Here is a 22,756-nt window from a genome sequence, read left to right on the forward strand (position 1 = left end):
TATAACTCCAGATGTGAACACCAAAGAAACTTGAAAAATGGCTTAAATGAAGCAAGACATTTGTGCAATTTACAGTACTAACGCAGATTAGTTTATATTCATAATTTTGGAAGAAATAAAGTGCCACAAATGCAATTGTTTTGACAAAAATTTGCACTTTTAAAGTTTGCAATGAAATACTGAGAGATTGCATATATACAGAAGGTTAAACTATACGTGTGCTAGATCAAAAACTTCTTGACCACAAGTTCATAAAATTTAAGGGTGGATATGTAGAACTACTATAGATGTATGAAGCAAAAACTAAGCAGTGTACCCAGCGTCTCCAAATCTATCCAAAATGTCTAAATTATGCATTGCTGTAAATCACAACATATTCACGTATTTCACAACAAAATAACTGTTTTGATTCAAGAAAATTACTGTTGCATAATTTTCAAGTTACAAGCTTTCAGTCAGTACAGTGGTCTAAAATATATAGGGGTCCAGAAACATATCCAAAATCTCTCCAAAATTGAATAAAATGCTTTTTGTCCATTATAAAGCATATAAATGAGCCCCTTATGAAGATTTAAGATGAAACATTGCTATCAGATTTAAAAATAATGCAAAAATATTGTCACAATGCGGTACAGTACCTAAATGTGTAATAATTAACTCTTGTTTGTATTTCTATACTCTGTACTCTTATATGTTTTCTTGTATGGGGATGGGGCGACATGAAAACAATTTTCAACCGTCCACCACGTTTTGGCAATGTTCCAACTCTCAGGTCATCACTGTTGCATGCTTCACAAAAACAATTACACTACCATCTAACCACCTTACTGAACCCGTGTTTAGCAGTTGTCTACGACCATGAAATGCACTTTTTTGTATGTCGCTTTGGATAAAAGCGTCTGCCAAATGAATGTAATGTAATGTTATCTAATGCTTACATTACAGTGTGAAATATCCACATTATATAACACCACTAACCTATTTAATGATACTCAATTTCAAAAATAACGTATATAACCGAAATATTTTGAGCAGTAATACTTACATAGCAATGATGAAATCTCCTCTATGTTCAGTAGATGGAGACAGAGACAGTATCAATGATACTGTTCTATTCACTTCTGTTTTGCTCCAGAAAACAATGTCAGCTAGGTCTATCAGCAAACATATGGCTTAGCTATGTCCAGAAGTCCTCAATAATAATAGTATTTTCCAAGAAATTACGAAATATCGGTGACCACGTTTCGTTAGGTGCAGCGTATTTTTCTGCTAACATAGAGTGAATGCGTAAGTGAATGCGATGCTAAGAATATTTTCTGTTATGCTGACCTATACAATGCTATTCCAAAAGCAAAATTAGACATGTTATACATCGTTAGAAAGCTTATACTCTCACCTACTGAATAAATGAATTGTCAATTAAGCCAGACTGTACTAAAAAGGGCGACGACGCCGTAAACAACAGGTGTGGTATTACGCACAGCTATTTTGGAAGATACCCAGGCGTCACAGATGCGCGTATATTTCCCAAACGGATTGTCCAAGACAATATATGACCACGCAGTCTCAAAAGGGACATATCTACACGTAAAACCAGCAGTAAGGTTGTATATTTATTCAATATTTAGTCCCAGATATTGACTGTAGAATGACATGGTATCATTTTAAAAAACATTTTCTCGTTTATTTCGTTATTCAGTGAGCAGCGTTTTCACTGCTGTATAGGCATATCTTAGGGCTATTGTCGGGTTTATCTTGTTGCTATGACGGAAAATGATTTTTTAGTGGTGAAAGAATATTTTTATGAATGCCAAGATAGACAATATTGTCCATTATGTCAAGTGTGGGGGGTGTTTTGCAGATGAGACTGCAGGGAGGGGGTGCGTGTTAAATGAACGACCAGAGCGACAATGGTGGGGCTGCGAAACTTCGTTTTCGGCATAGTTGTCGTGTATCGTCTACTAGTTTCATTAGTAGACGATACACGACAACTATGCCGAAAACGAAGTTTCGCAGCCCCACCATTGTCGCTCTGGTCGTTCATTTAACACGTTTCTGTTTTTATCTCACACTTTGGTTGCAGTAGTACCAAATGTTTGAGTTTAGTAATCTTGGCACGCCGGTGTGCCGACCACTAGGGGCTGTGCGCTAAGAGGTTAAAGGAAAAGGAAGTCATTTCGATCCTCCAGCGAGTCAACCCTCGCAAAGCGCCCGGGCCAGATGGGCTCAAGGGAAGGGTCTTGAAAGAATGTGCCATCAAACTGGGACCCATCTTTACCCAGCTATTCTAGATGTTCTTCAATACCAGTTTTGTCCCCCAGGCCTGGAAAATGGCAACCATTGCCCTAGTGCCTAAAACCACACACAAAATCGCTTAATGATTTTAGACCCATCGCCCTCACACCACTATTAAGTAAATGCATGGAGCGTCTAGTGAGCAAGGAACTCATATCGCAAAGAGCTAAGCTCACGGACCCCATGCAGTTTGCCTAACGAGCCAGCCGAGGTGTGGAGGACGCCACTCTCACTCTCCTGGACAAAGTACATGGTCATCTAGACAAGGCCAACACTTATGTCCGTGTACTTTTTATGGATTTCTCCTCTGCTTTTAACATGGTCCAGCCTCGTCTTCTCTTGAGACGCCTGTGTGACCTGAACGTCAGCAGCAGCCTAGTCCTGTGGAACAGGGAGTTCCTGAGAGAGGCCCCAACGAGTCTGTATTAATAACACCTTCTCCGACTGCCTTGTGCTGCCTGTGCGTTCCACAGGGGTGCGTTTTATCTCCCCACCTGTTCTCCATATATACAAATGAGGTAAAATACAACAGCAAAGACATCTCACTCATAAAGTATGTTGATGACATGGCCCTGGTTGCCTGCCTGCAGGATATCAACAGCCCTTCCTATTCTCAGCACATCGACCACCTTGCCACCTGGTTTGATGGCTGCTTCCTTGACCTTAATGTCAGTAAGACCAAGGAGCTGTGTCTGGGAGGTAGGATGGGAGCAGGCAGCATAGTCTTCAAGCCTGCTATCATGAAGGGGCAGGAAGTGGAGCAGGTCACTCACTTTAAATATCTTGGAACAATCATTGACAATAACCTCACCTTTCAGATCAATGCAGACTATATTTACAAAAAGACAAGGCAGCAGCTCTCTTCTCAGGAAACTGAGGTGCTTCAATGCCAGCAAACACCATGGTCTACAGGTCACTGAGTGTTCTCACCTCTAACATGTTCTCACCTTTAACATTGTCTCCTGGTATGGGAACCTCTCAGTTAGACACAGGAACAAGCTGACCCAGGTGGTCAACCAGGCCAGCAAGAGCATTGGAGACAAACAATTACAATTCCAGAACCTATACAGCCAGTCCATAACCAAAAAGACAACCCAGGTCTACAATGACCCCAACCACCCCCCTTCACTCTTCATTCCAACTGTTGCCATCTGGCAGGATACTTGTGGTCCCACTAGCCAGGAAAAAATGGGTACAAGAAGTCCTTTGTGCCCTCTGCTGTGGCCATTTTAAGCAGAGACATAATAAAATACCCCCCCCCCCCCCACTGCCCATGAGCATTGCTGCTGCTGAAAATGTATTATGTATTTTAGCTGTTTTTTACTGTCTGCTTTACACTGTGTTGCCAGAATGCCAAAGGCAAATTTCCATTTCATGTAAATGTAATAGACAATAAAGTTTTCTTATCTTAAGCAATTAAAAGGCCATGCCACCAAATATTAACAAAATGTATGTAAACTTTTGACAAACTGATATTGTACATAAAAGCTGAAATAAATCTGTCTCTTAGTTATTATTTTGAAATTACCTCTTATTGAAATAAGTCAATTAGGGTATCTACTTTAACACAGGAAATGTATGGTAACATATTCCATTCCATGTGTGGAGTTATGAAAAATGAAGTTTGAATGTCTTTAGCCTCGGTGTATGTAAACTTTTGGCCTCAACTGTATCTAGCTAGTCTAGCAGGCTAGCCACAACTTCTGACTAGTTTAAATCCTAGAGTGAAGAAGTGTGCACTCTCAGCCATTATTGCTATGTAGCTAGCTACTACTAGCTAGGCTACTGTTGAGTAAAGGAGATAGACAAGTGACTTCCAAAATAAATAGAAATGTGATCGGTAACTCAGTGATTTGATTGTAGTCTAATGGGTGCTTTTTAAAGCCGTAAATGACCTCCCTACGATTCCTAGCTAATCCTAGCCAACATGACCCTGATCTCAAGTAAAATGCATCATTGTGAGATGCGATTGCTGACAGGAACAAGCTAATATAATTAATTTGATTTATCTGCTTGCACTGTCTTTAATGCCTGTTTGGTGCATAAGAGAAAGAAAAAGATTTAATCAATATTAAGTTTTATTTTTTATTCAAATGAAACATGCAATGTGCTTTATATATATATTTTTATATTCAGTCTATCACAACACAGAGTGCTTACTGAGCGCATTGAACTATGAGTTAGCCAAGACATAATAAATAAATGGGCAAAGTGCAAAAATGGTGTAAACTTTTGATAAATGGCTTATGTATCATTTTATATTCATGTAATTGTCATATTTGTTATGTTTATCATCTTCATAATCAACACTTCACCTCAGCACCATGGCATCATCTGAAACATAATTCAAGAGCAATTTAAATATAGCTATTCTCATTATTTTATTTATGTTGGCTTATTTGTTTTTCTTATGTTGTCATCATCCGCACCATCATCATACAAAGAAGGAATACTACCACTAATAACATTTTTAATGATAGTAGGCTAGTAGCAATATCCAGTGTTGAGGAGTAGTGAACTACATGTAATTAAACTAGTAGTTTAACTGCATTTTGCAGTAGCTTGCTGGTAGTTCAACTACATTCATATTTCCATAGTGATTCAAGTAGTTAAATTACTTTTTTGCCTTTTTTTGGGCCACCAGAGAACATTCCTCCGAAAAGCTAGGTCTTCATCGTGGTGATCACCTGCAAACTTCATTTTGAATTTTTTATGCTTGTCTTGGAGTAGGGGCTTCAAGGCCATGGTGATGTAGATACTTTGGTACCTGATGCCTCCAACTCCTTCACCAGTTCCTTTGTTGTTTTGGGGTTCAGTTGAACCTTTCGGACCAAAGTTTGTTCAGCCCTGGGAGTTAATTTGTGCCTTCTTCCTGAACGATGCAGTGTCTGTATGGTCTGAAGATTTTTATATTTGCATACAATGGTTTGTACAAATGCTAGTGGTACCTTCAGTTGTTATGAAATTGCTCCTAAGGAGGAACCACACTTGTGGAGGTCCCCAATTTTTTTTCTGAGGCCTTCGCTGAGTTGCTTGGATTTTCCCATGGCATCAAGGGGAAAAAGGCAGTGGCTCTAAAGGTAGGCCCTTATATGCAGCCACAGGTGCCAATTAACTCCTAATTATGATAATTGCCCAATCATAAGCCTCTAAAAAGTAATTATATCAATTTGTGACTGTTTAAAGAGACAGTCAACTTGGTGTATGTAAACATTTGACCCACTGGATTTCTGATATAGCGAATTAAAGCTGAAATAAATCTGTCTCTAATTGATTGTTCTCAATAGAGGTAATTTTAAAACAAAATAGATGCCCTAATTGATTTGCCAAAAGAAATGTATGGTAACATGAAATGTGCAGATTTGTGGAAAAACTCAGTTTCTGAATATCTTTAGCCTAGGTGTATGTAAACTTTTGGCCTCAACTGTAGTTGTTAGAGATCTAAAAAGACTTAACTTGATATGAACCCATAATATTAGTATGTACAAGATACCAACGGAATTTACTTTATAACTGTTAGCTAACATTATCTAGCTGTAAAACTGGTTAGACTAGTCTATTTGCAAAATACCGTGTTGTCAGACTATTTACTCTAAGGGGCGACAGCATCTATAACCTGTTAGCTACACGTAACTTGAGCTGCTCAGAAATATTACTTACTTCAAGGCATTTGAAACTTTTAGCACAAAGTAAAAACACCAAGGCAACAGTTGCTAGTTAGCTAAGCTAGCAAAATTCATATTAGTTACCTAACAAGTAGATAGCGAGTTATTTAGGTCTACCCACAGTTCTGTAAATGTGGCCTGGAAGAAAATTAAGATACAGATAGGGCCCATCACGTGATGAAGCTGTGAAGCTACTATGGTTGTCTCAAGACCTTGTTACGAATCCCTTCTCAACCAATCAGAGATCAGTGCACCCAGAATAGTGATATTTAGAGGTCCAAGCAGCGAAGCTGGTGGAACCCTATTGTATCTGTTAGGATTATTATTATCAGGGGTCCAAGCAGCGAAGCTGGTGGAACCCTATTGTATTTGTTAGGATTATTAGGGGTCCAAGCAGCGAAGCTGAGAGAAATCGTATTCTCAATTTAATCTCTAAATTGACTGTAAGTTTGGTGTTGTAACTAGGTAGCTGTTTCGTGGGTGACTTAGTTAACGCACTCGTCTTAACTATTGCTTGTATTTTTGCATAGACTGCGTTGTTGCTGTTCTTGTTTGTGTTAGTGTTAATCAGTTTAACCTACAGGGTCCAAGTTGAACTATGCGGTTGTTCCCTGCACTTGGAACGGTACTTCTCTCTAGGGTTTTCGACACACTTGTTCCTGGTTATGGTGATACATTTTGTTGTACGTCGCTCTGGATAAGATCGTCTGCCAAATGCCTGTAATGTAATGTAATATTCCGTAGCAACAAGATAAACCCGACATTAGCTCTAAAATATGCCAATACAGCAGTGAAAACGCTGCTCACTGAATAACGAAATAAATGAGACAAAGTTTTTTTAATTATACCATCTCATTCTACAGTCAGTATCTGGGACTAAACATTGAATAAATATACAATCTTGCCATTGGTTTTACGCGTAGAGATGTCCCTTTTGCGACTGAGTGGTCATATATTGTCTTGGACAATCCGTTTGTGATTCCTGTTGCTTACGGCGTTGTCGCCGTTTTTAGTACAATTTGGCTTGATTGACAGTTCATTTATTCAGTAGGTGAGAGTATAAGCTTTCTAATGATGTATATCATGTCTGATTTTGCATTTGGAATAGCGTTTTATAGCTCAGCGTAATGGAATATTTTCTTATCGCGTTCACTTGCGCATTCACTGTGGCGTAGCATTAAAGACAATGCACCTAACGAAACGTTGTCAATGATTTTCATCATTTCTTGGAGAGTACTATTATTATTGAGGACTTTGGGGCATAACTAAGCCATTTCTTTGCTGATAGACCTATCTGACATCGTTTTCTGACGCAAAACAGAAGCCGATAGGACTTTGTCATTGATTTTCTGTCTCTATACTACTAAACACAGATAAAATGTCATGTTGCTATGTAAGTATTACTGCTCAAAATATTTCGGTTATATACGTTATTTTTGAAATTGAGTGTCTTTAAATAGGTTAGTGGTATTATATAATGTGGATATTTTACACTGCAATGTAAGCGTTAGTGTAATAGTTTTTGTGACCCATGGAACAGTGATGACCAGAGTGTTGGAACGTTGCTAAAACGTGGTGGACGGTTGAAAATTATTTTCGTTCCATCTCCATCCGTCATTATGCTGAGAAATAGCTAAACCATTTTAATTGATATTAATTGAGTTTCTCTGCAAACGCGCGAAAACATGCTGGTATAATAAAACAATGACGGTAAATATAGCCTATATATGTAGTCCGCTTCATTCCGTTACCATAATATCACAAACTTTCTTGTGTTTACAGCTGCAGTTTCTCGTTGCATTTACTATTGAATATAAACAAAAGATGCAAATGCTGTAGTCTGCCAATGTCTAAATAAAGAATAAGGTATTCTTCGTGCAGCACGCATGCTAGCAGGGATGTCGAGTTGATATTTCGTTTTTTGTTTCGTTTTTTTTAATGTCGTATTTATTAGGCTATAAGAAATATGTATTATTATCCTATCTGTCTCTGAGGCGCTCTGAAATGTGCATTCTCTGCTAAGCTGAGCAATGGATTGGAATATGTGTCTGACGTAGTGTTGCACCGTATACCGAAACTTCAGCACTTTTTCGGTCCTTAAAAAAGAAACTGTTCGGTATTAGAATATTCTGACGTTCGGTAGTTTTGAGTCAAATGTTAAACCCAGGGAAATGTGTCTCCCGCATTACTGATTGAGAGGATGAAAAGTGTAATTTGTCAGAATCTTCGCTAGATGGCAGTAGCAACTAAGGTTGCCAAGTGAGGTGACGTGTGCTTGTGCCTTCACTTTGCTGATACAGCGCAGGCTTCGACTCAGTTCACTAGCAATAGGTGTTCCAATTTGGAAATATTTGATTATAGATAGATGCTGTATTGTTATTAAAATATGCTGTTTTTAAATCTATTTAAAGGTGAAAGACCTGTTTTAAAGATTATTTAGTTTACAACTGTTTAATTTTTGAAATATATTTAATATATTATTCTATTGTTTAGTGTTGTAACACTATAGGCCTATGCTTATTAATATGTTGAAGAGGCTTCAACTTAAAGGTTGTTAATGAACCATGAATTCGAAAATGAGGTCAACCCTTGTGGACATTACGTTTCTGATCTATTAAGGTAATTTCAGTATCGTTAGGTACCGAGTATCGAATCAGCATCGTTTAAGTTTCAAGTATCATTTCAATATTGAGTATCGTGATACTAAACCTGGTATCAGTATCAAAGTCAAAATTTTGGTATCGTGACAACACTAGTGAGGCTCCTTTTTTAGTTGCGGCGCAGAAACACTGCAGCTGTACATACACGCCGGGCCATCTAAGTGTTACGACATTGTAAAGGCCTTTACGGGAAGCGGCCAGGACACATCCATGGTGATGCAACTAAGTCATCAGACAGCATGTCTTAGCACAAATTTGGCCATAAGTCATCAATATTTTACTACGTCAGACACAAATTCCAATCCATTGCTCATCATGATATTCAGTAGATATGTTGGGTGAAGGTATATGGTCGTGAGGACAAAGCCATTTAAAAATTTCTCTATAGGGGGCGCAATAGTGCCAATGCTTGGACCCCTCCCAACGCCGCTTGCGGCTTTAATTGGTCATATTTTTTCTATTCTGTTCAGCCTAGACAATGTTTTGATCCAGGACAATTTGAGAATGTTATTGCCTGTTTCTATTGATTACCACAATGTGAACCTTTGGCACATAATTTGCTCTGGGGCAAGTTCAATGAATTTCTACTACACTCATAGGAAATACATGGCAGACTCATCAATAATTCTATTTTTGGGCTATGGCAGCTATCTTGAGGTGGTGCCATATGCGGAAATATCAAGTTGAATAGAATTGAATGGAACCATGTGACCATGTTTCCGTTCTAGTTCTTGTACAGTTCATTGGGTGCAGACCACTGCTGATGGAGTGCAGTTTAGAATAGGCCAACCCTAGGTTTTCGGTGATTGACCTAGCTAGTCTCTTTTGGCCATCCTCACGTGTGAAGGAGTGAAAACTGGCTGGTTCTGATCAGTTGGTTCACCCCTAATATTAAATTCAGAAAAATAATGTACAATGGTGTGATATAGTTTTTAACAATTTATGGTATATACTGTCTTCAGGAAAGAAGCTGTCTGATGTGGAGAGAGTCACATCCCTCAAGGTCTACAACTGGTTCGCCAACAGACGGAAGGAAATAAAGAGAAGAGCCAATATTGGTAATGTATCAGCCCAGGGTGGTGGGGGCGGTAGTTTGTTTCTGTTTGACTGTTGCACGTGGGGGTTGAGCCCTTTCCACACACATTTTGTTATGGAGTGAATTTAGTGCCAATATTATTTACATGTGTTTCACAACTCACGCGTGTTTTGTGCACCACAAAACACAATTCACACGTGTTTTACGCATTGTAAAACTACAAATCCTGTTTTACAAATCTCAAACTATAAATTGCAAAATACAAATCTCAAGCTGTGGACACACAAAACATGTTTTACGCATCACAGAACTGCAAATCCTTTTTTACAAATCTCACTACAAATTGCAAAATACAAATCTCAAGCTGTGGACACAAAAACACAAATCATTTTGGCACTATTTTCCGCTATGGGCCGCAAAAGGCTATTCCTTGCTGCTCACTGATTGGTTGTGACCTCCTCTTCCTCTGATTGGCTGTAGGTACCATAACTCTGATTGGTGCATGCATGTGTGGACTTTTTTTCCATTACTACACGGGAAAATAGTGCCAATATGATTTGTTTTTGTGTCCACAGCTTGAGATTTGTATTTTGCAATTTGTAGTTTGAGATTTGTAAAAAAGGATTTGCAGTTTTGTGTTCATTCCATGTTTTGTCCCTAAAAATCTTTCTTGATCAAAGAAGGGTTCAATCCACAGGGCTTAGATTGTTCAACTCAGACATTCATTGCTCCCGCAACCAAAGTATGAGTTAAAAACAGAAACGCTTTGTTTTATTTCAGCTATGCCGAATACAGAGTTTCGCAGTGCCACTATTGTCGCGCTGGTCATTCATTTAACAAGCACCCCCTCCCCGCAGTCGCATCTGCAACTACACCCCCCACCCATGAAATAATGGACAATATTGTCTATCTGGGCTTTGATAAAAATATTCTTTCACCACTCAAAAATCGCATTCCGCCATAGCAGCAAGATAAACCCAACAACAGCCCTAAGATATGCCAATACAATAGTGAAAACGCTGCTCACTGAATAATGAAATAAGACAAAGTTTTCAAAAATTAAACCATGTCATTTTACAGTCAATATCTTGGACTAATTATTGAATAAATGTATACAACCTTACCATTGGTTTTACGCGTAGAGATGTCCCTTTTGAGACTGAGTGGTCATATATTGCCTTGAATAATCCATTTGTGCAAGGCCGGCTTTGGATTTTGGTGGCCCTAAACAAGATTTTGTTTGTGGCCCCAAAACACTCCCAGCGCAACCACCAAATCTCACACACTGCTCATAATTGAATGAACACACACACACACACACACACACTCAATAGAGATTAACAATTTAGAGATTGTTGTTAGTTAGAAATGAATTAACAACAAATCTCTTACTTTATCTGAAAACAATGTATATTAAAAATATATTACAATTTGAGAAGTTAAGAAACAATTAACAATTGCAAAGTATTAAAAATAATAAATAATAAGGTCAACATATTTGAAATATAAAAGCAACAAACTTGCACATAACACGGTTTATAAGTAAAGACAATGACAAATGAACACCAATAAAAACAAAAATATTTTGACAAACAGCAATGAACAATCAATATGAGTGCAAAGTATTCAAAATAAATAGTGAACACTACTAAGTGTTAACTATTGTACAAAACAACAGCTATAGACTACTGTAGAAACTATAGCTATCCATCCTTTCACCACCATCCAACATCAGTGAGAAAGTCCTCAAAATCTGTGTCTCCTTGATTTTCTTGAAGCAAAATCGTCAATGACATCATCGTAAGACGTCTGTCTGCCAACCTCATGGTTTATACTAATAATGGCAAGTCCAGAGGAGGGGTGTAGATGCCCCTGAAGTCTCTGCTGATGTTCCCTCAGCAGCAGTCATGTCAGCTGACGAGGTAGATGGTCCTGGTGCAGCGGAGGTTGCTCAAAAATATTTCAATAATGCCCCTGAAAAGATTATAAATTAGATTATTATTTTTTAAATATAGGCTGGAAGACATTACATAGGTATGTTATATGTATCTTCCAGGCCTATTTATTAACTACACAACAACTGCAATTTTATGCAAATATGCAAATTGTCTAAATATGTACAAGTATGATCTACAAAATTACAATTTAACATAGCTAGAAAGCAAATGGTTAGCCTGAAACTATTTGGGGCAATTTGGACATTTAATATGTTATGTATTAAAATAATAAATCAAAACATAAAGAAAACAAAGAAAGCAAGAAAACATTGGTAACTAGTTAAAAAGCAAAGCTAGCCTGTTTAAATTATAAATGATGCTTGCAATCCTACTCATGTTAGCTAGCAAGAAAATAGCAAGATATCAAGCTTGTTCTAATAAAAAACGTTTCAGCTAAAATTAATAGTACATTCATTACTTTCTAGCCAGCTTGCCAGGTTAAAATTATTGTGGCTATGTTCAGTTTAATTCGTTCAAAATCAAAACATGACGTTAAAGTAATAATCTCGAAGATTTTAATTAAAATAAATGTTGGTTAAGTCACTATCTATCGCCAAATTAGGTAACACAATGGTGATTGAGCCTATTATTATATTAATTTATATTATTATTATTATTTATGATTAAAGAACTGGGTGTCTGTGGCGACATTCCCGGGAAAAAATCACAAGCGGCGCATAGTTAGTGACGCGTTTTCCATCACCCATGAGTGGTTGGTCCGCCAGAGAGGATAGGTGGAGCTAACGCATCAGGTTCGCTGTTCAACTCTGTTGTCTGTGAGCAGCATACTGTTTTTTCCGGTGTCTGCTAGCGTTACAATAACAGAGGGGGGGAAGGGAGGGTTATGGAACCCTAATACATTTTTGTGTAACATGAGAGGACATATTATTTTGATGTAGATTTCGTCTTACATTTGATTACAATGTAACGTTACTAAATTACATAGCTATTTGCACAATTAACGCCATAGCTACTGGACCACTTCAAGAAAGGCAACATTTAGACAGCGTTGCGCACAGTATCCATCTCTCATATCAGGTAATATTGCTTTAGCTAGCTAGCTAATGTAATTAACACAATCTAATGTCAGCTAACAATTAGAAAAAAACGCTAGCTAACGCTAACGACCGGTACCGACCTTGCAAACCGTCTCTCGAATGCAATGCTACCTTGTTGCAACGTTGCAAAGTAGCTAACTAAAGGCCAGTTCAGATCAATGATTCGCAACGAGACTGGATGCAACTTGCAAAATTCCAAGATGTCTGATTGTAAACGTTCTAAAACTGCACTTGGCGATTTGACAAGGTGGGTCTTTTGAGACTCCAGGCAACGGCTTCAGATGCTCTGCAACTAACCAGTTCACACCGCTGCAATTTTCTCTGCAACATTCTAAAACCTTTTTGTCTTGTCATTGATCTGAACTGGCCTTAACGTTTCCGTTATCTACATTGCCATCAAGTTCATCAATATATTATAACGATAGGCATAAAGCCGGGGTATAGGTGGAGCAGAGCCGGGTCTGATTTCTGTGTAAAGATGTCAAGGCGGAGAAAACTAAATAAAAGAATACGGCAATATGGATTAGCGTTGTTATTATTTTATTACGCTTCCTCATATGTTCCTTCAGCCTCCTTTGTTTTTGTTTTATTCTTCTTGTTCTGATTGCTAATTTAACACCCAGCTCAGCTTTATTCTCGAACAGTTTAGCGAGCAAAACCAGAAACACCAGGGGTAACATTTTGCAAGGCAGTTGTTTCAAAAATATCACAACAATCATTCACGAAATAAAGACTGTTTATTGTGCACGAGATACATAATTGCACGAGCCACAGCGAATCCCGCAAATTCTTCTCTGCAGTGTAAAGATGTTCATACCGGGCAAAAGGTGGGGTCTGAGGGTAAAATGAGGCACACTGGTGATTGTGCCATGCAGTCATCAACTTTATATGCAGTGATTCCGAAGTGTTTCATATCTCTGTTTTCAGCACAAACTCAGCTACAATAATATGTAGGTCATAGCAGTAAGTAGGTCATAATCATATGCGGATTGTAAATTGCTCTAAAAACACACAAACTCTAAACAGCAGTTTTGAACATGCACAGGAATGTTGTAATAAAACACACTAAACAATAGTATCTAAGTTTTTGGATCACTGAAATGTGTTCATCAAGGTCTTGGGTATCAGAAGATGACAAAATATTTTAGCAAATCCAATGAGAAATATAAAATAAATTGCTAAAAGTTAGTGTTGTGACTACTATTTTTCAACACCAGGTGAGAATGGGAGGGCAAATGGCCTTTCTGTAATGAATATACATTGGGTAGGAGGACCTGCCAGCTAAGTAGGCTATTCACACCTGGCCGCTACTTCCACCACTAAGACAAAGACTCAATGAGCCATTTAGAAGACAGAAAAAAAGACATCTTTTGATTTTGGAACATTTATTGAAGTAAACTATATGCATGGAAGATGAGATGAGACTGGTGTACTCTTGCGACGCCTGCGTGGCCTCTTAGCTAGTGGTGAACTAGGCCGGGTTTCCTGATCAGCATCTCTGTAAATATAATTAAAACAAAATTGTTAGGAAATGTGACATCAAATCAAACTTTTATATAGCACATTTCCTTCAACGGGTGAAAATTAAATGTGCTTTACAAAATAGGGACAAACCACTAACTAACGAAAACAAAACTTAGGAAATGTGACAGTTACATCATATACAAACAAAGAACCAAACAAACACAACCAGACACAGAGAGGTAGCCTATAATTTTGAGATACAGAATGGTGGTTAGAATCGCTCGTAGTGTGGGAATTTACAAGCGCGCATATTAGTGAATATTCCTACAAACACAGAGAATGTAATACAGCACACATTTACAAATAATACAAGCTATCAACTAAACAACATTAGCTAACTAAATAAACATAGATATTCCAACTCAACTACACGCAACTCATCAATAACAATGCCTCAGTCTGAAGTAGGCTAAGTCTGTTTAGCTAAGTGGTTATTTTATTGCTATTTCCCGAACTTACATACAGTATGCTAATATCGATTGTGCGAGGACACTAACTTTTAGAATCCTAGCCACGCCACTACACACCAGGCATAGGCTATTTATTACCAATATGATCAAAAAAAATACAGTCTACCTGCTTCTTCTAACACAACCAGACGCAGAGAGCCTAGCCTATAAATAGTTTGAATAGTTTGTAGTGTGGGAATTTACAAACGCGCATATTGCTGGATATTCCTACAAACACAGAGATATGTTGCAATACAGTACACATATTTACCAATATGATAAGAAATATACTTACTCATGAAGTTGATTCTCAGCTGGATCAGTTCGCTGTTCGAAATGACACCGTCCAGTCATCCGTGTCATCCAAATAGAAATGAAAGTTCATTTCATCTTGTCGAGCTCCGCCGGCGGAGCTCCCGACCCCAGAGGGATAAAGAACGTTTGTGGAAATTGATAATCACTAATTCTACCCCAGGTCTGCTACAGCATTTTAACCCGGCTCGGCAGTGTAAAGACAGCTGAAGTTAGCCTAATGTTAGACAATGAATGAGTATGTACATAACATTACTTTTATAACAACCACTTTATTCAGTAAATAGTAAGTGTTACAGTTGGTGTGGCCCAGGTGCCAACCGACTGACGTCACACAGGCGACACTGGTTGGATCTGGTTGGATCTATGGGAAGTGAGGTCCAGAAACACACCTGCAATTACAGCTTCTCGCCATTGGTACCGCCAAAGAGAACGAAATGGAAATCTTTGAGATTTGCAAGAAAACATTTGTAGGTAGCTAACAAGCAAAGCTAGCCTTACAATCAAGGGGGTTATTTGATGCTTAACAATCCTGCAGGATTTCCCCCAAAAAATGTTGTTAGGCTCGGTGGCAAGTATCTTTTGACAGGGGCCGACGGCCAAGTGTCTTTTTTGACGGGGGCCCGGCGCAGGCCAGCAACAGACTGATGGCAGCATTAAGGTAGGGCCCTATATTTTCTGTCATAACAGAATCACGGACTGAATCCCAGACTGGAGAATTTAAAAAGCTATAACACAGATTCCATAGGGCCCTACATTAATCAGTGCTAAAAGCTGACTGCAGATTTGAAAATATGACTACGTAATGTGAATGTTACAAATAAGTAATTTATTCAACACACTTTTTTTAAAAATCAACAACTATTTACAGCATAGCAGAGTCTTACAAAGAATCTGACAACAATGTACAGTCTTGGAATGCTGTGTTTTCAACAACACCAAAAGAAATTAAATTAAATTAAATTAAAATAAATATCAAAGTTTTTGCACTCTACAAAAAACTTGCATTCAAGTCCTGATTAGCTACTGAATTTTACAACAAGCCTTGGAATGTTGGGCACATTTAAATAGGGATGGCAATCGAGAACCGGTTCCAAGTTGTCCTATTCATTGGAATCGTATGCCTCCGAGTTTATTTATTCCGCATATCGAAGCCAGCATGTTTTTACGGCAGATGTGCATTGCAAAACAATTTGGCTAGCTAGCTAAGTTAGCTAAATGACCACGTTTGTTGTGCAAATCAATGTCATCAAGCTAACGTTATTAATAAATAAGTGAATTCGTTATTTCGATAGCAATTAATGTCATGCAATGTTACGATGTATCGAACGTTACGTTCATGCTACTAGTTTAACTTTACCTACACACTGCTTAAGTTAATATAAAAAGAATGTACTTACCGACGGGATGCAGTGATAAAACAGTTTGTAACGAGGTTAGTTAGTCTACTAAATAAGAAATGGTGGCTTGCTAGGTGATAGTTGGAAGCGTCAAGTGTTGAAAGTCACTCTACGCACAATGAAGGTAAAGAACACTGATCTCGGACCTGCTGTTTTCCTATAACGCTTTCACGTTTTAACCAACAGATGTCACTGGGGAGCTTTCCAATCGAGCCGCCCCACTGTAACTATAGTTTTAAAAACATATTAAAAATACATTTAAACAAAAATTCCCCAATGCGTAGGCCCAGCAGTGGGTCAACTTAGACCCGACGGGCCGCCGGGCTTGCAATACTCTGACGAAAACCCTGTGTATGGGGATGAGACGATATGAAAACAATTTTCAACCATCCACCACGTTTTGGCAATGTTCCAACACTCTCGTCTTCACTGTTTCATGCATCACAAAAACTTTCACTACTAATGCTTACATTACTGTGTGAAAAATCCACATTATATAATACCACTAACCTATTGAAAGACAATCAATTAAAAAAATAACGTGTATAACTGAAATTTGTTGAGCTGTAATACTTATAGCAAAGATGAAATCTTATCTTATGTTCTGTAGATGGAATCAGAGACAGTACATCAATGATACTGTTCTATTCACTTCTGTTTTGCTCCAGAAAACAATGTCAGCTAGGTCTATCAGCAAACTTAGCTTATGAGCTTAGCTATGCCCATAAGTCCTCAATAATATAAGTATTTTCCAAGAAATTACGAAAAATCATTCCCAATGTTTCGTTAGGTGCAGTGTCTATTAGTGCTACCACAGAGTGAACATGTACGTGAATGCGATGATAAGAACATTTTCGGTTACACTGACCTAAAAAACGCTATTCCAAAAGTAAGATTAGACATGTTATACATCGTTAGAAAGCTCTCACCTATCGAATAAATGAATTTGTCAATCAAGTCAGACTGTACTAAAATGGGCAACAACGCCGTAAACGTGTGGTATTACCCACAGCTATTTTGGAAGGTATCCAGGCATCACAAATGCGCGTATATTTCACAAACAGATTGTCCAAGACAATATATGACCAGTCAGTCTCAAAAGGGACAGCTCTGCGCGTAAAACCAATGGTAAGGTTGTGTATTTATTCAATATTTAGTCCCAGATATTGACTGTAGAATGACATGGTGGTATGTTTAATAATTTTGCTGTTTATTTCGTTGTTCAGTGAGCAGCGTTTTCACTGCTGCATTGGCATATCTTAGGTCTATGGTCAGGTTTATCTTGTTGCTATGACGGAAGATTTTTTAGTGGTGAAAGAATATTTTTATGAATTCCAAGATAGACAATATTGTCCATTATGTCATGGGTGGGGGGTGTAGTTGCAGATGCGACTGCGGGGAGGGGGGGTACTTGTTAAATGAACCACCAGAGTGTCAATGGTGGCGCTGTGAAACTCCATATTTGGGGGTCCAAGCAGCGAATCTGGTGGAACCCTATTGTATCTGTTAAGATTATTAGGGGTCCAAGCAGCGAAGCTGGTGGAACCCTATTGTATTTGTTAGGATTATTAGGGGTCCAAGCAGCGAAGCTGGTGGAACCCTATTGTATCTGTTAGGATTATTAGGGGTCCAAGCAGCGAAGCTGGTGGAACCCTATTGTATCTGTTAGGATTATTAGGGGTCCAAGCAGCGAAGCTGGTGGAACCCTATTGTGTCTGTTTGGATTATTATTATTATTATTATTATTATTATTATTAGTGTGGTTGCCTTAGGCAAACACACTACTATTATCGCACATATTATTAGTGTGGTTGCCTTAGGCAATCACACAATTATTATCGCACATATTATTTACTGTGGTTGCCTTAGGCAATCACACTATTATTATCGCACATATTTATTATTAGTGTGGTTGCCTGAGGCAACATATTATCGCACATATGTGACGGGTGCTGGAGAAAAGGTCTGCAAGTCGCAAATCTTGAAATCGCGCTAGGAGGCAAAAAAGGTTTTTTAATTTTTTTTTTTTTACTGTTTTCCTTTTTTTCATATTACGAAAGTTAAAGTGTTGAAGAAGTCACTCAATAGAATAAACAACATTTTTAGGGTCACTAAATACTTATAATTTGTCAGCAAAGTCGGCTTGTTTTAGTGATTCTTACAGCCGGGTTTTGGAGGCGTGAAGGGGTTGCAGTTTAATTAGCATGTTCGATTTTGTTGGCTATTGTCACTTTGTTTCAGTCAAGCCACCGCCCATAAATAAAGCCGTGTGTAGTAGCTTTGTTTACTCTGTGAGGTTGCTACAATGGCGGATGCTCAATCAGTAGGTGAGAGTATAAGCTTTCTAACGATGTATAACATGTCTAATTTTGCTTTTGGAATAGCGTTTTATACGTTAGCGTAACCGAACATTTTCTTACCATGGCATTCGCTCTATATATGGTAGCATTAAAAGACGTTTCACCTAACGAAACATTGTCAACGATTTTTCGTAATTCCTTGGAAAATACCATTATTATTGAGGACATCTGGGCATAGCTAAGCCATATGTTTGCTGATAGACCTATCTGACATCGTTTTCTGGAGCAAAACAGAAGTGAATAGAACTGTCATTGATTTACTGTCTGTGTCTCCATCTACTGAACATAGATAAGATTGCTATGTAAGTATTACTGCTCAAAATATTTAGGTTATATACGTTATTTTAGAAATTGAGTGTCTTTAAATAGGTTAGTGGTATTATGTAATGTTGAAATTATATCTATGTTTCATCTTAAACCTTCATAAGGGGTTCATATGCTTTACAATGGACAAAAAGCATTATATTCCTTTTTGGAGAGATTTTGGATTTGTTTCTGGACCCTTAGCTATTTTAGACCAGTGTTAATAATTTAGACATTTTGGGTAGATTTGGAGATGCTGGGTACACTGCTTAGTTTTTGCTTCATAGATCTTTAGTAGTTCTACATATCCACCCTTAGATTTTATGAACTTGTGGTCAAGAAGTTTTTGATCCAGGATATGTATACTTTAACCCGCAATCTCACAGTATTTCATTGCGAACTAAAAAAGGAGCAAATTCATTTTAGATTTTTTGCCTTGACCATTGCATTTGTGGCACTTTATTTCTTACAAAATTATGAATATAAAGTAATCTAAGCTAGTATTATAAATGGTACAAATGTATTGCTTCATTTAAGACATTTTTCTAGTCTCTGTGGTGTTCACATCTGGAGTTATAAAGCTTTAAATATGGTAATCCCTAAATGGACAAGGATTTACAGGTACTCTAGCGGGGGAGTGGTTGGGGTGGAGTTAACTAGCTATTGTTCCCACCCATTATCTCCCTGTGAGAAGTGTGAAAAGTTCAAGATCTTTCAAGGGGATTTTCTCTGCTACTTGATTTTAGGAGTACCAACATTCAAATAAGCATATCTTCTTTAACTATTTCAATGTATGACACATCATTTGAAAGTTTATAATCTGCACTTTCATAATATGTAAAAAACTGAAAAATGACCTTGCCCTACTTGCGGACCTAAACACCAGCACCTGTCACATATTATTATTATTATTCTATTTTATTCTTTCCGCCCATTTTTTGGACCACAGTTTTCGCACCACATACACGTGCCATATGTCAAATTGACCGGCTTCATCGGGAATGGTGTGCTATTACTTTGTGGAAAGTTTCACTGCATGGCTTTTGAGAAATATGACTTTTTATGCCCAATTTTTTCCCATAGAGACGAATGGAGAACGTGACGTCATGCATATGCGAACGGTGAAGTTACAGCATTGGTCGGCTTAGCATCTACAGGAAATGTAGAATCCAGATGCGGTGCATATCTCTCTTTTGTCGTAATTACAGAAAACACACATTCGTAAACCTCAAATGCTTTATACCACAATTTAGATAAGACCTTAACGAAGACGTACATGCATGGATTGTGTTGTTCAAACGAGGTTTCCTGGCGACTTAGCCACCAGAAAGGATATAGCCGAATGCTGAAGTGAACGCGATAAAACGGTATTCCAAATGAAAAATTACACATGAAAACGCTGTCAGCTAGGTATATCAACAAACATATGGCTTAGGCATACCCAGAAGTCCTCATTAATAATAGTATTTCACAAGATATTACGCAAATTCGTTGACGACGTTTCGTCAGGTCCAGCGTCTTTGAATGCTAGTGCTAACAAAGAGTGAATGGCTTTAATGCGATAATGAGAGCACTTTCGGTTGACCTAAAAAAACGATATTCCAAAACCAAAAATAGACGTGCTGTTATACCTGGTTAGAAAGCTTATACTCTCACCTACTGAATAAACAAATTCTCAAACAAGCCAGACTGTACTAAAAAGTGCAACAACGCCGTCAACAACACGTGTGTAGAAGCTTCTGGTCCGGTCTTACTCCAGAAAAAGACGTCAGCTTGTAATACCACTGTATGTTGCTTTGAGTGTTCTGTAACTTTGTAGTACAAACTGGCTTGATCTACACTTCATCGATCCAACAGGTGACAGAATAAGCTTTCTAACTATGTATAATATGTCACATTTTACTTTTGTAATGCCGTTCTATATCCCACCGTATTCGAAAGGTTCGTCTCATTATAGATGCATTGCGCATTCTTTGTAACAGTGACAGCAACATTTTCTCACCCCAACGCTACAGTACACTTCTCCGCTTGTCTGTTGATGTACACCTCATTACAACAGAAGCTAGTACTACTGGCTACCAGCTGATACTTATTCACAGAAGCTGTATTTAAAATGAATAGAATTTAATTTTGTAACACCATTTAATATCCCAGCGCACTGGCAACTTTGCTTAATGCAGCTCTAATGAGACCATTCAGTCTGTTGTAGCAGGGAAAGCAACGCTTTCTCACCCCAACGCGTTTGCTGAAGTACACAACTCCAGTTGCATGTTGTTGATTCACCCCTTGCTGCTACAGAAGCTAGCTGACTACCACTGGCTACCAGCCGATACTTATTCACAGAAGCTGTATTTAAAATGAAATGCATCTATTTTAACACATATTTCTCACCTCGTTTTCGTTCTTGGAAATTCGGCTCGGCTAACACGTAATAGGCTACTCTGTCTATGAGTTGGTCTCAGAGATAACAGATTAGACTCTGAATTACAGCCCAATTAAATGTTTTTAGTTGTGTGGTTAAAATGAGCTGAAATTCACGCAAAATCATAAATCAATCAAATTAATCTCCCTAGCCCTGTCTTGCTTTTTTTAAATGGTGCGATCACGCAGTGTAGACATTTTTCCAAGACCCTCTGAACATGCCAGCTAGCTTTATGATTCGCCGTCACCGCATACCACGAGTAAAACACTGAGATCTCAAGTTTTGATGAAAGGATAATTTAGCTCTGAATATATGTGTCGCAAATAAACTTGTTGCCGTGATGGTATAGCATGTACACAATACTCTGTCTCTGCTTATACTACAGAAACTGTTCACTCTGTTCAGCACAAAGTCAACTTTGTGTTGGCGGAAACCACACAATTTCTGCAGGAATTGTCTAGTTGCACATATTATTATTATTCTTTCCACCCATTTTTTGGACCGCTACTCCTCCCAGAGTTTTCGCACCACATACACGTACAATATGTCAAATCGAGCGGCTTCATCGGGAATGGTGTGCTATTTTGTGGAAAGATTGGTTGCACGGTTTTTGAAAAATTTGAATTTTTGTGGGCAATTTTTCCCCATAGGGAACGAATGGCGGAATGTTCACCCTTGTGATGTCACAATGCTCTGTCTTCTCACCCTTGTGATGTCACAATGCTCTGTCTTCTAGCAGCAGTACTCTGGTCTCTCTCTAGATTTTAACATTTCTGCCATTCATCTCTATGGTGTAAAATTGCCCACAAATTGTGCAATGCCTCATTGGACATGGTAGAGAGTACTCTATCCATTGGTGTAGATCAGCCTCGCCCCCCTTCCTGATTGGCCGATGTTTGATATTTCATAACTTTTGAACCGGTTGTCATAGAGAACTATGGGTCGCGTCATTGGACTCAGTAAAGACCTAGCAACCGCCTAGAACTCCATAGCAACCCCCTAGCAACCACCTAGAACACCCTAGCAACGGCCTAGAACTCCATAGCAACCACCTAACAACACACTAGCACACTACCCATAGCAACCCCTAGCACCCCGCACCCTAACTCCATAGCACCACTAGCAACACCCTAGCAACTGCAGAACTCCATAGCAACCACTAGCAACACCCTAGCAACCACCTAGATTCAAGCAACCACCTAGCAACCCCAGCAACGGCCTAGAACTCCATAGCAACCACCTAGCAACACCCTAGCAACCCAAACTCATGCACCT

At 38.4% G+C, this 22,756-nt stretch overlaps 1 protein-coding gene across 9 annotated transcripts in view; it reads left to right on the forward strand.

Annotated features, from left to right (window-relative positions):
- hmbox1b (homeobox containing 1 b) overlaps nt 1-22,756 on the forward strand; it is a 424,932-nt gene that overhangs the window by 392,980 nt on the left and 9,196 nt on the right. For all 9 annotated transcript variants that reach the window (XR_010330788.1, XR_010330790.1, XR_010330789.1 and 6 more), the window contains one exon: nt 9,583-9,678. Coding sequence is in view for 6 of the 9 variants with exons in the window: in XM_064341083.1 (XP_064197153.1) it covers nt 9,583-9,678 (96 nt within the window). In the remaining 3 variants the exon portion in view is untranslated. Of the gene's footprint in view, nt 1-9,582; nt 9,679-22,756 lie in introns of those variants that run through there.

This window comes from Anguilla rostrata, chromosome 6 (assembly GCF_018555375.3).
Source record: "Anguilla rostrata isolate EN2019 chromosome 6, ASM1855537v3, whole genome shotgun sequence".
Lineage (NCBI taxonomy): Eukaryota > Metazoa > Chordata > Actinopteri > Anguilliformes > Anguillidae > Anguilla > Anguilla rostrata.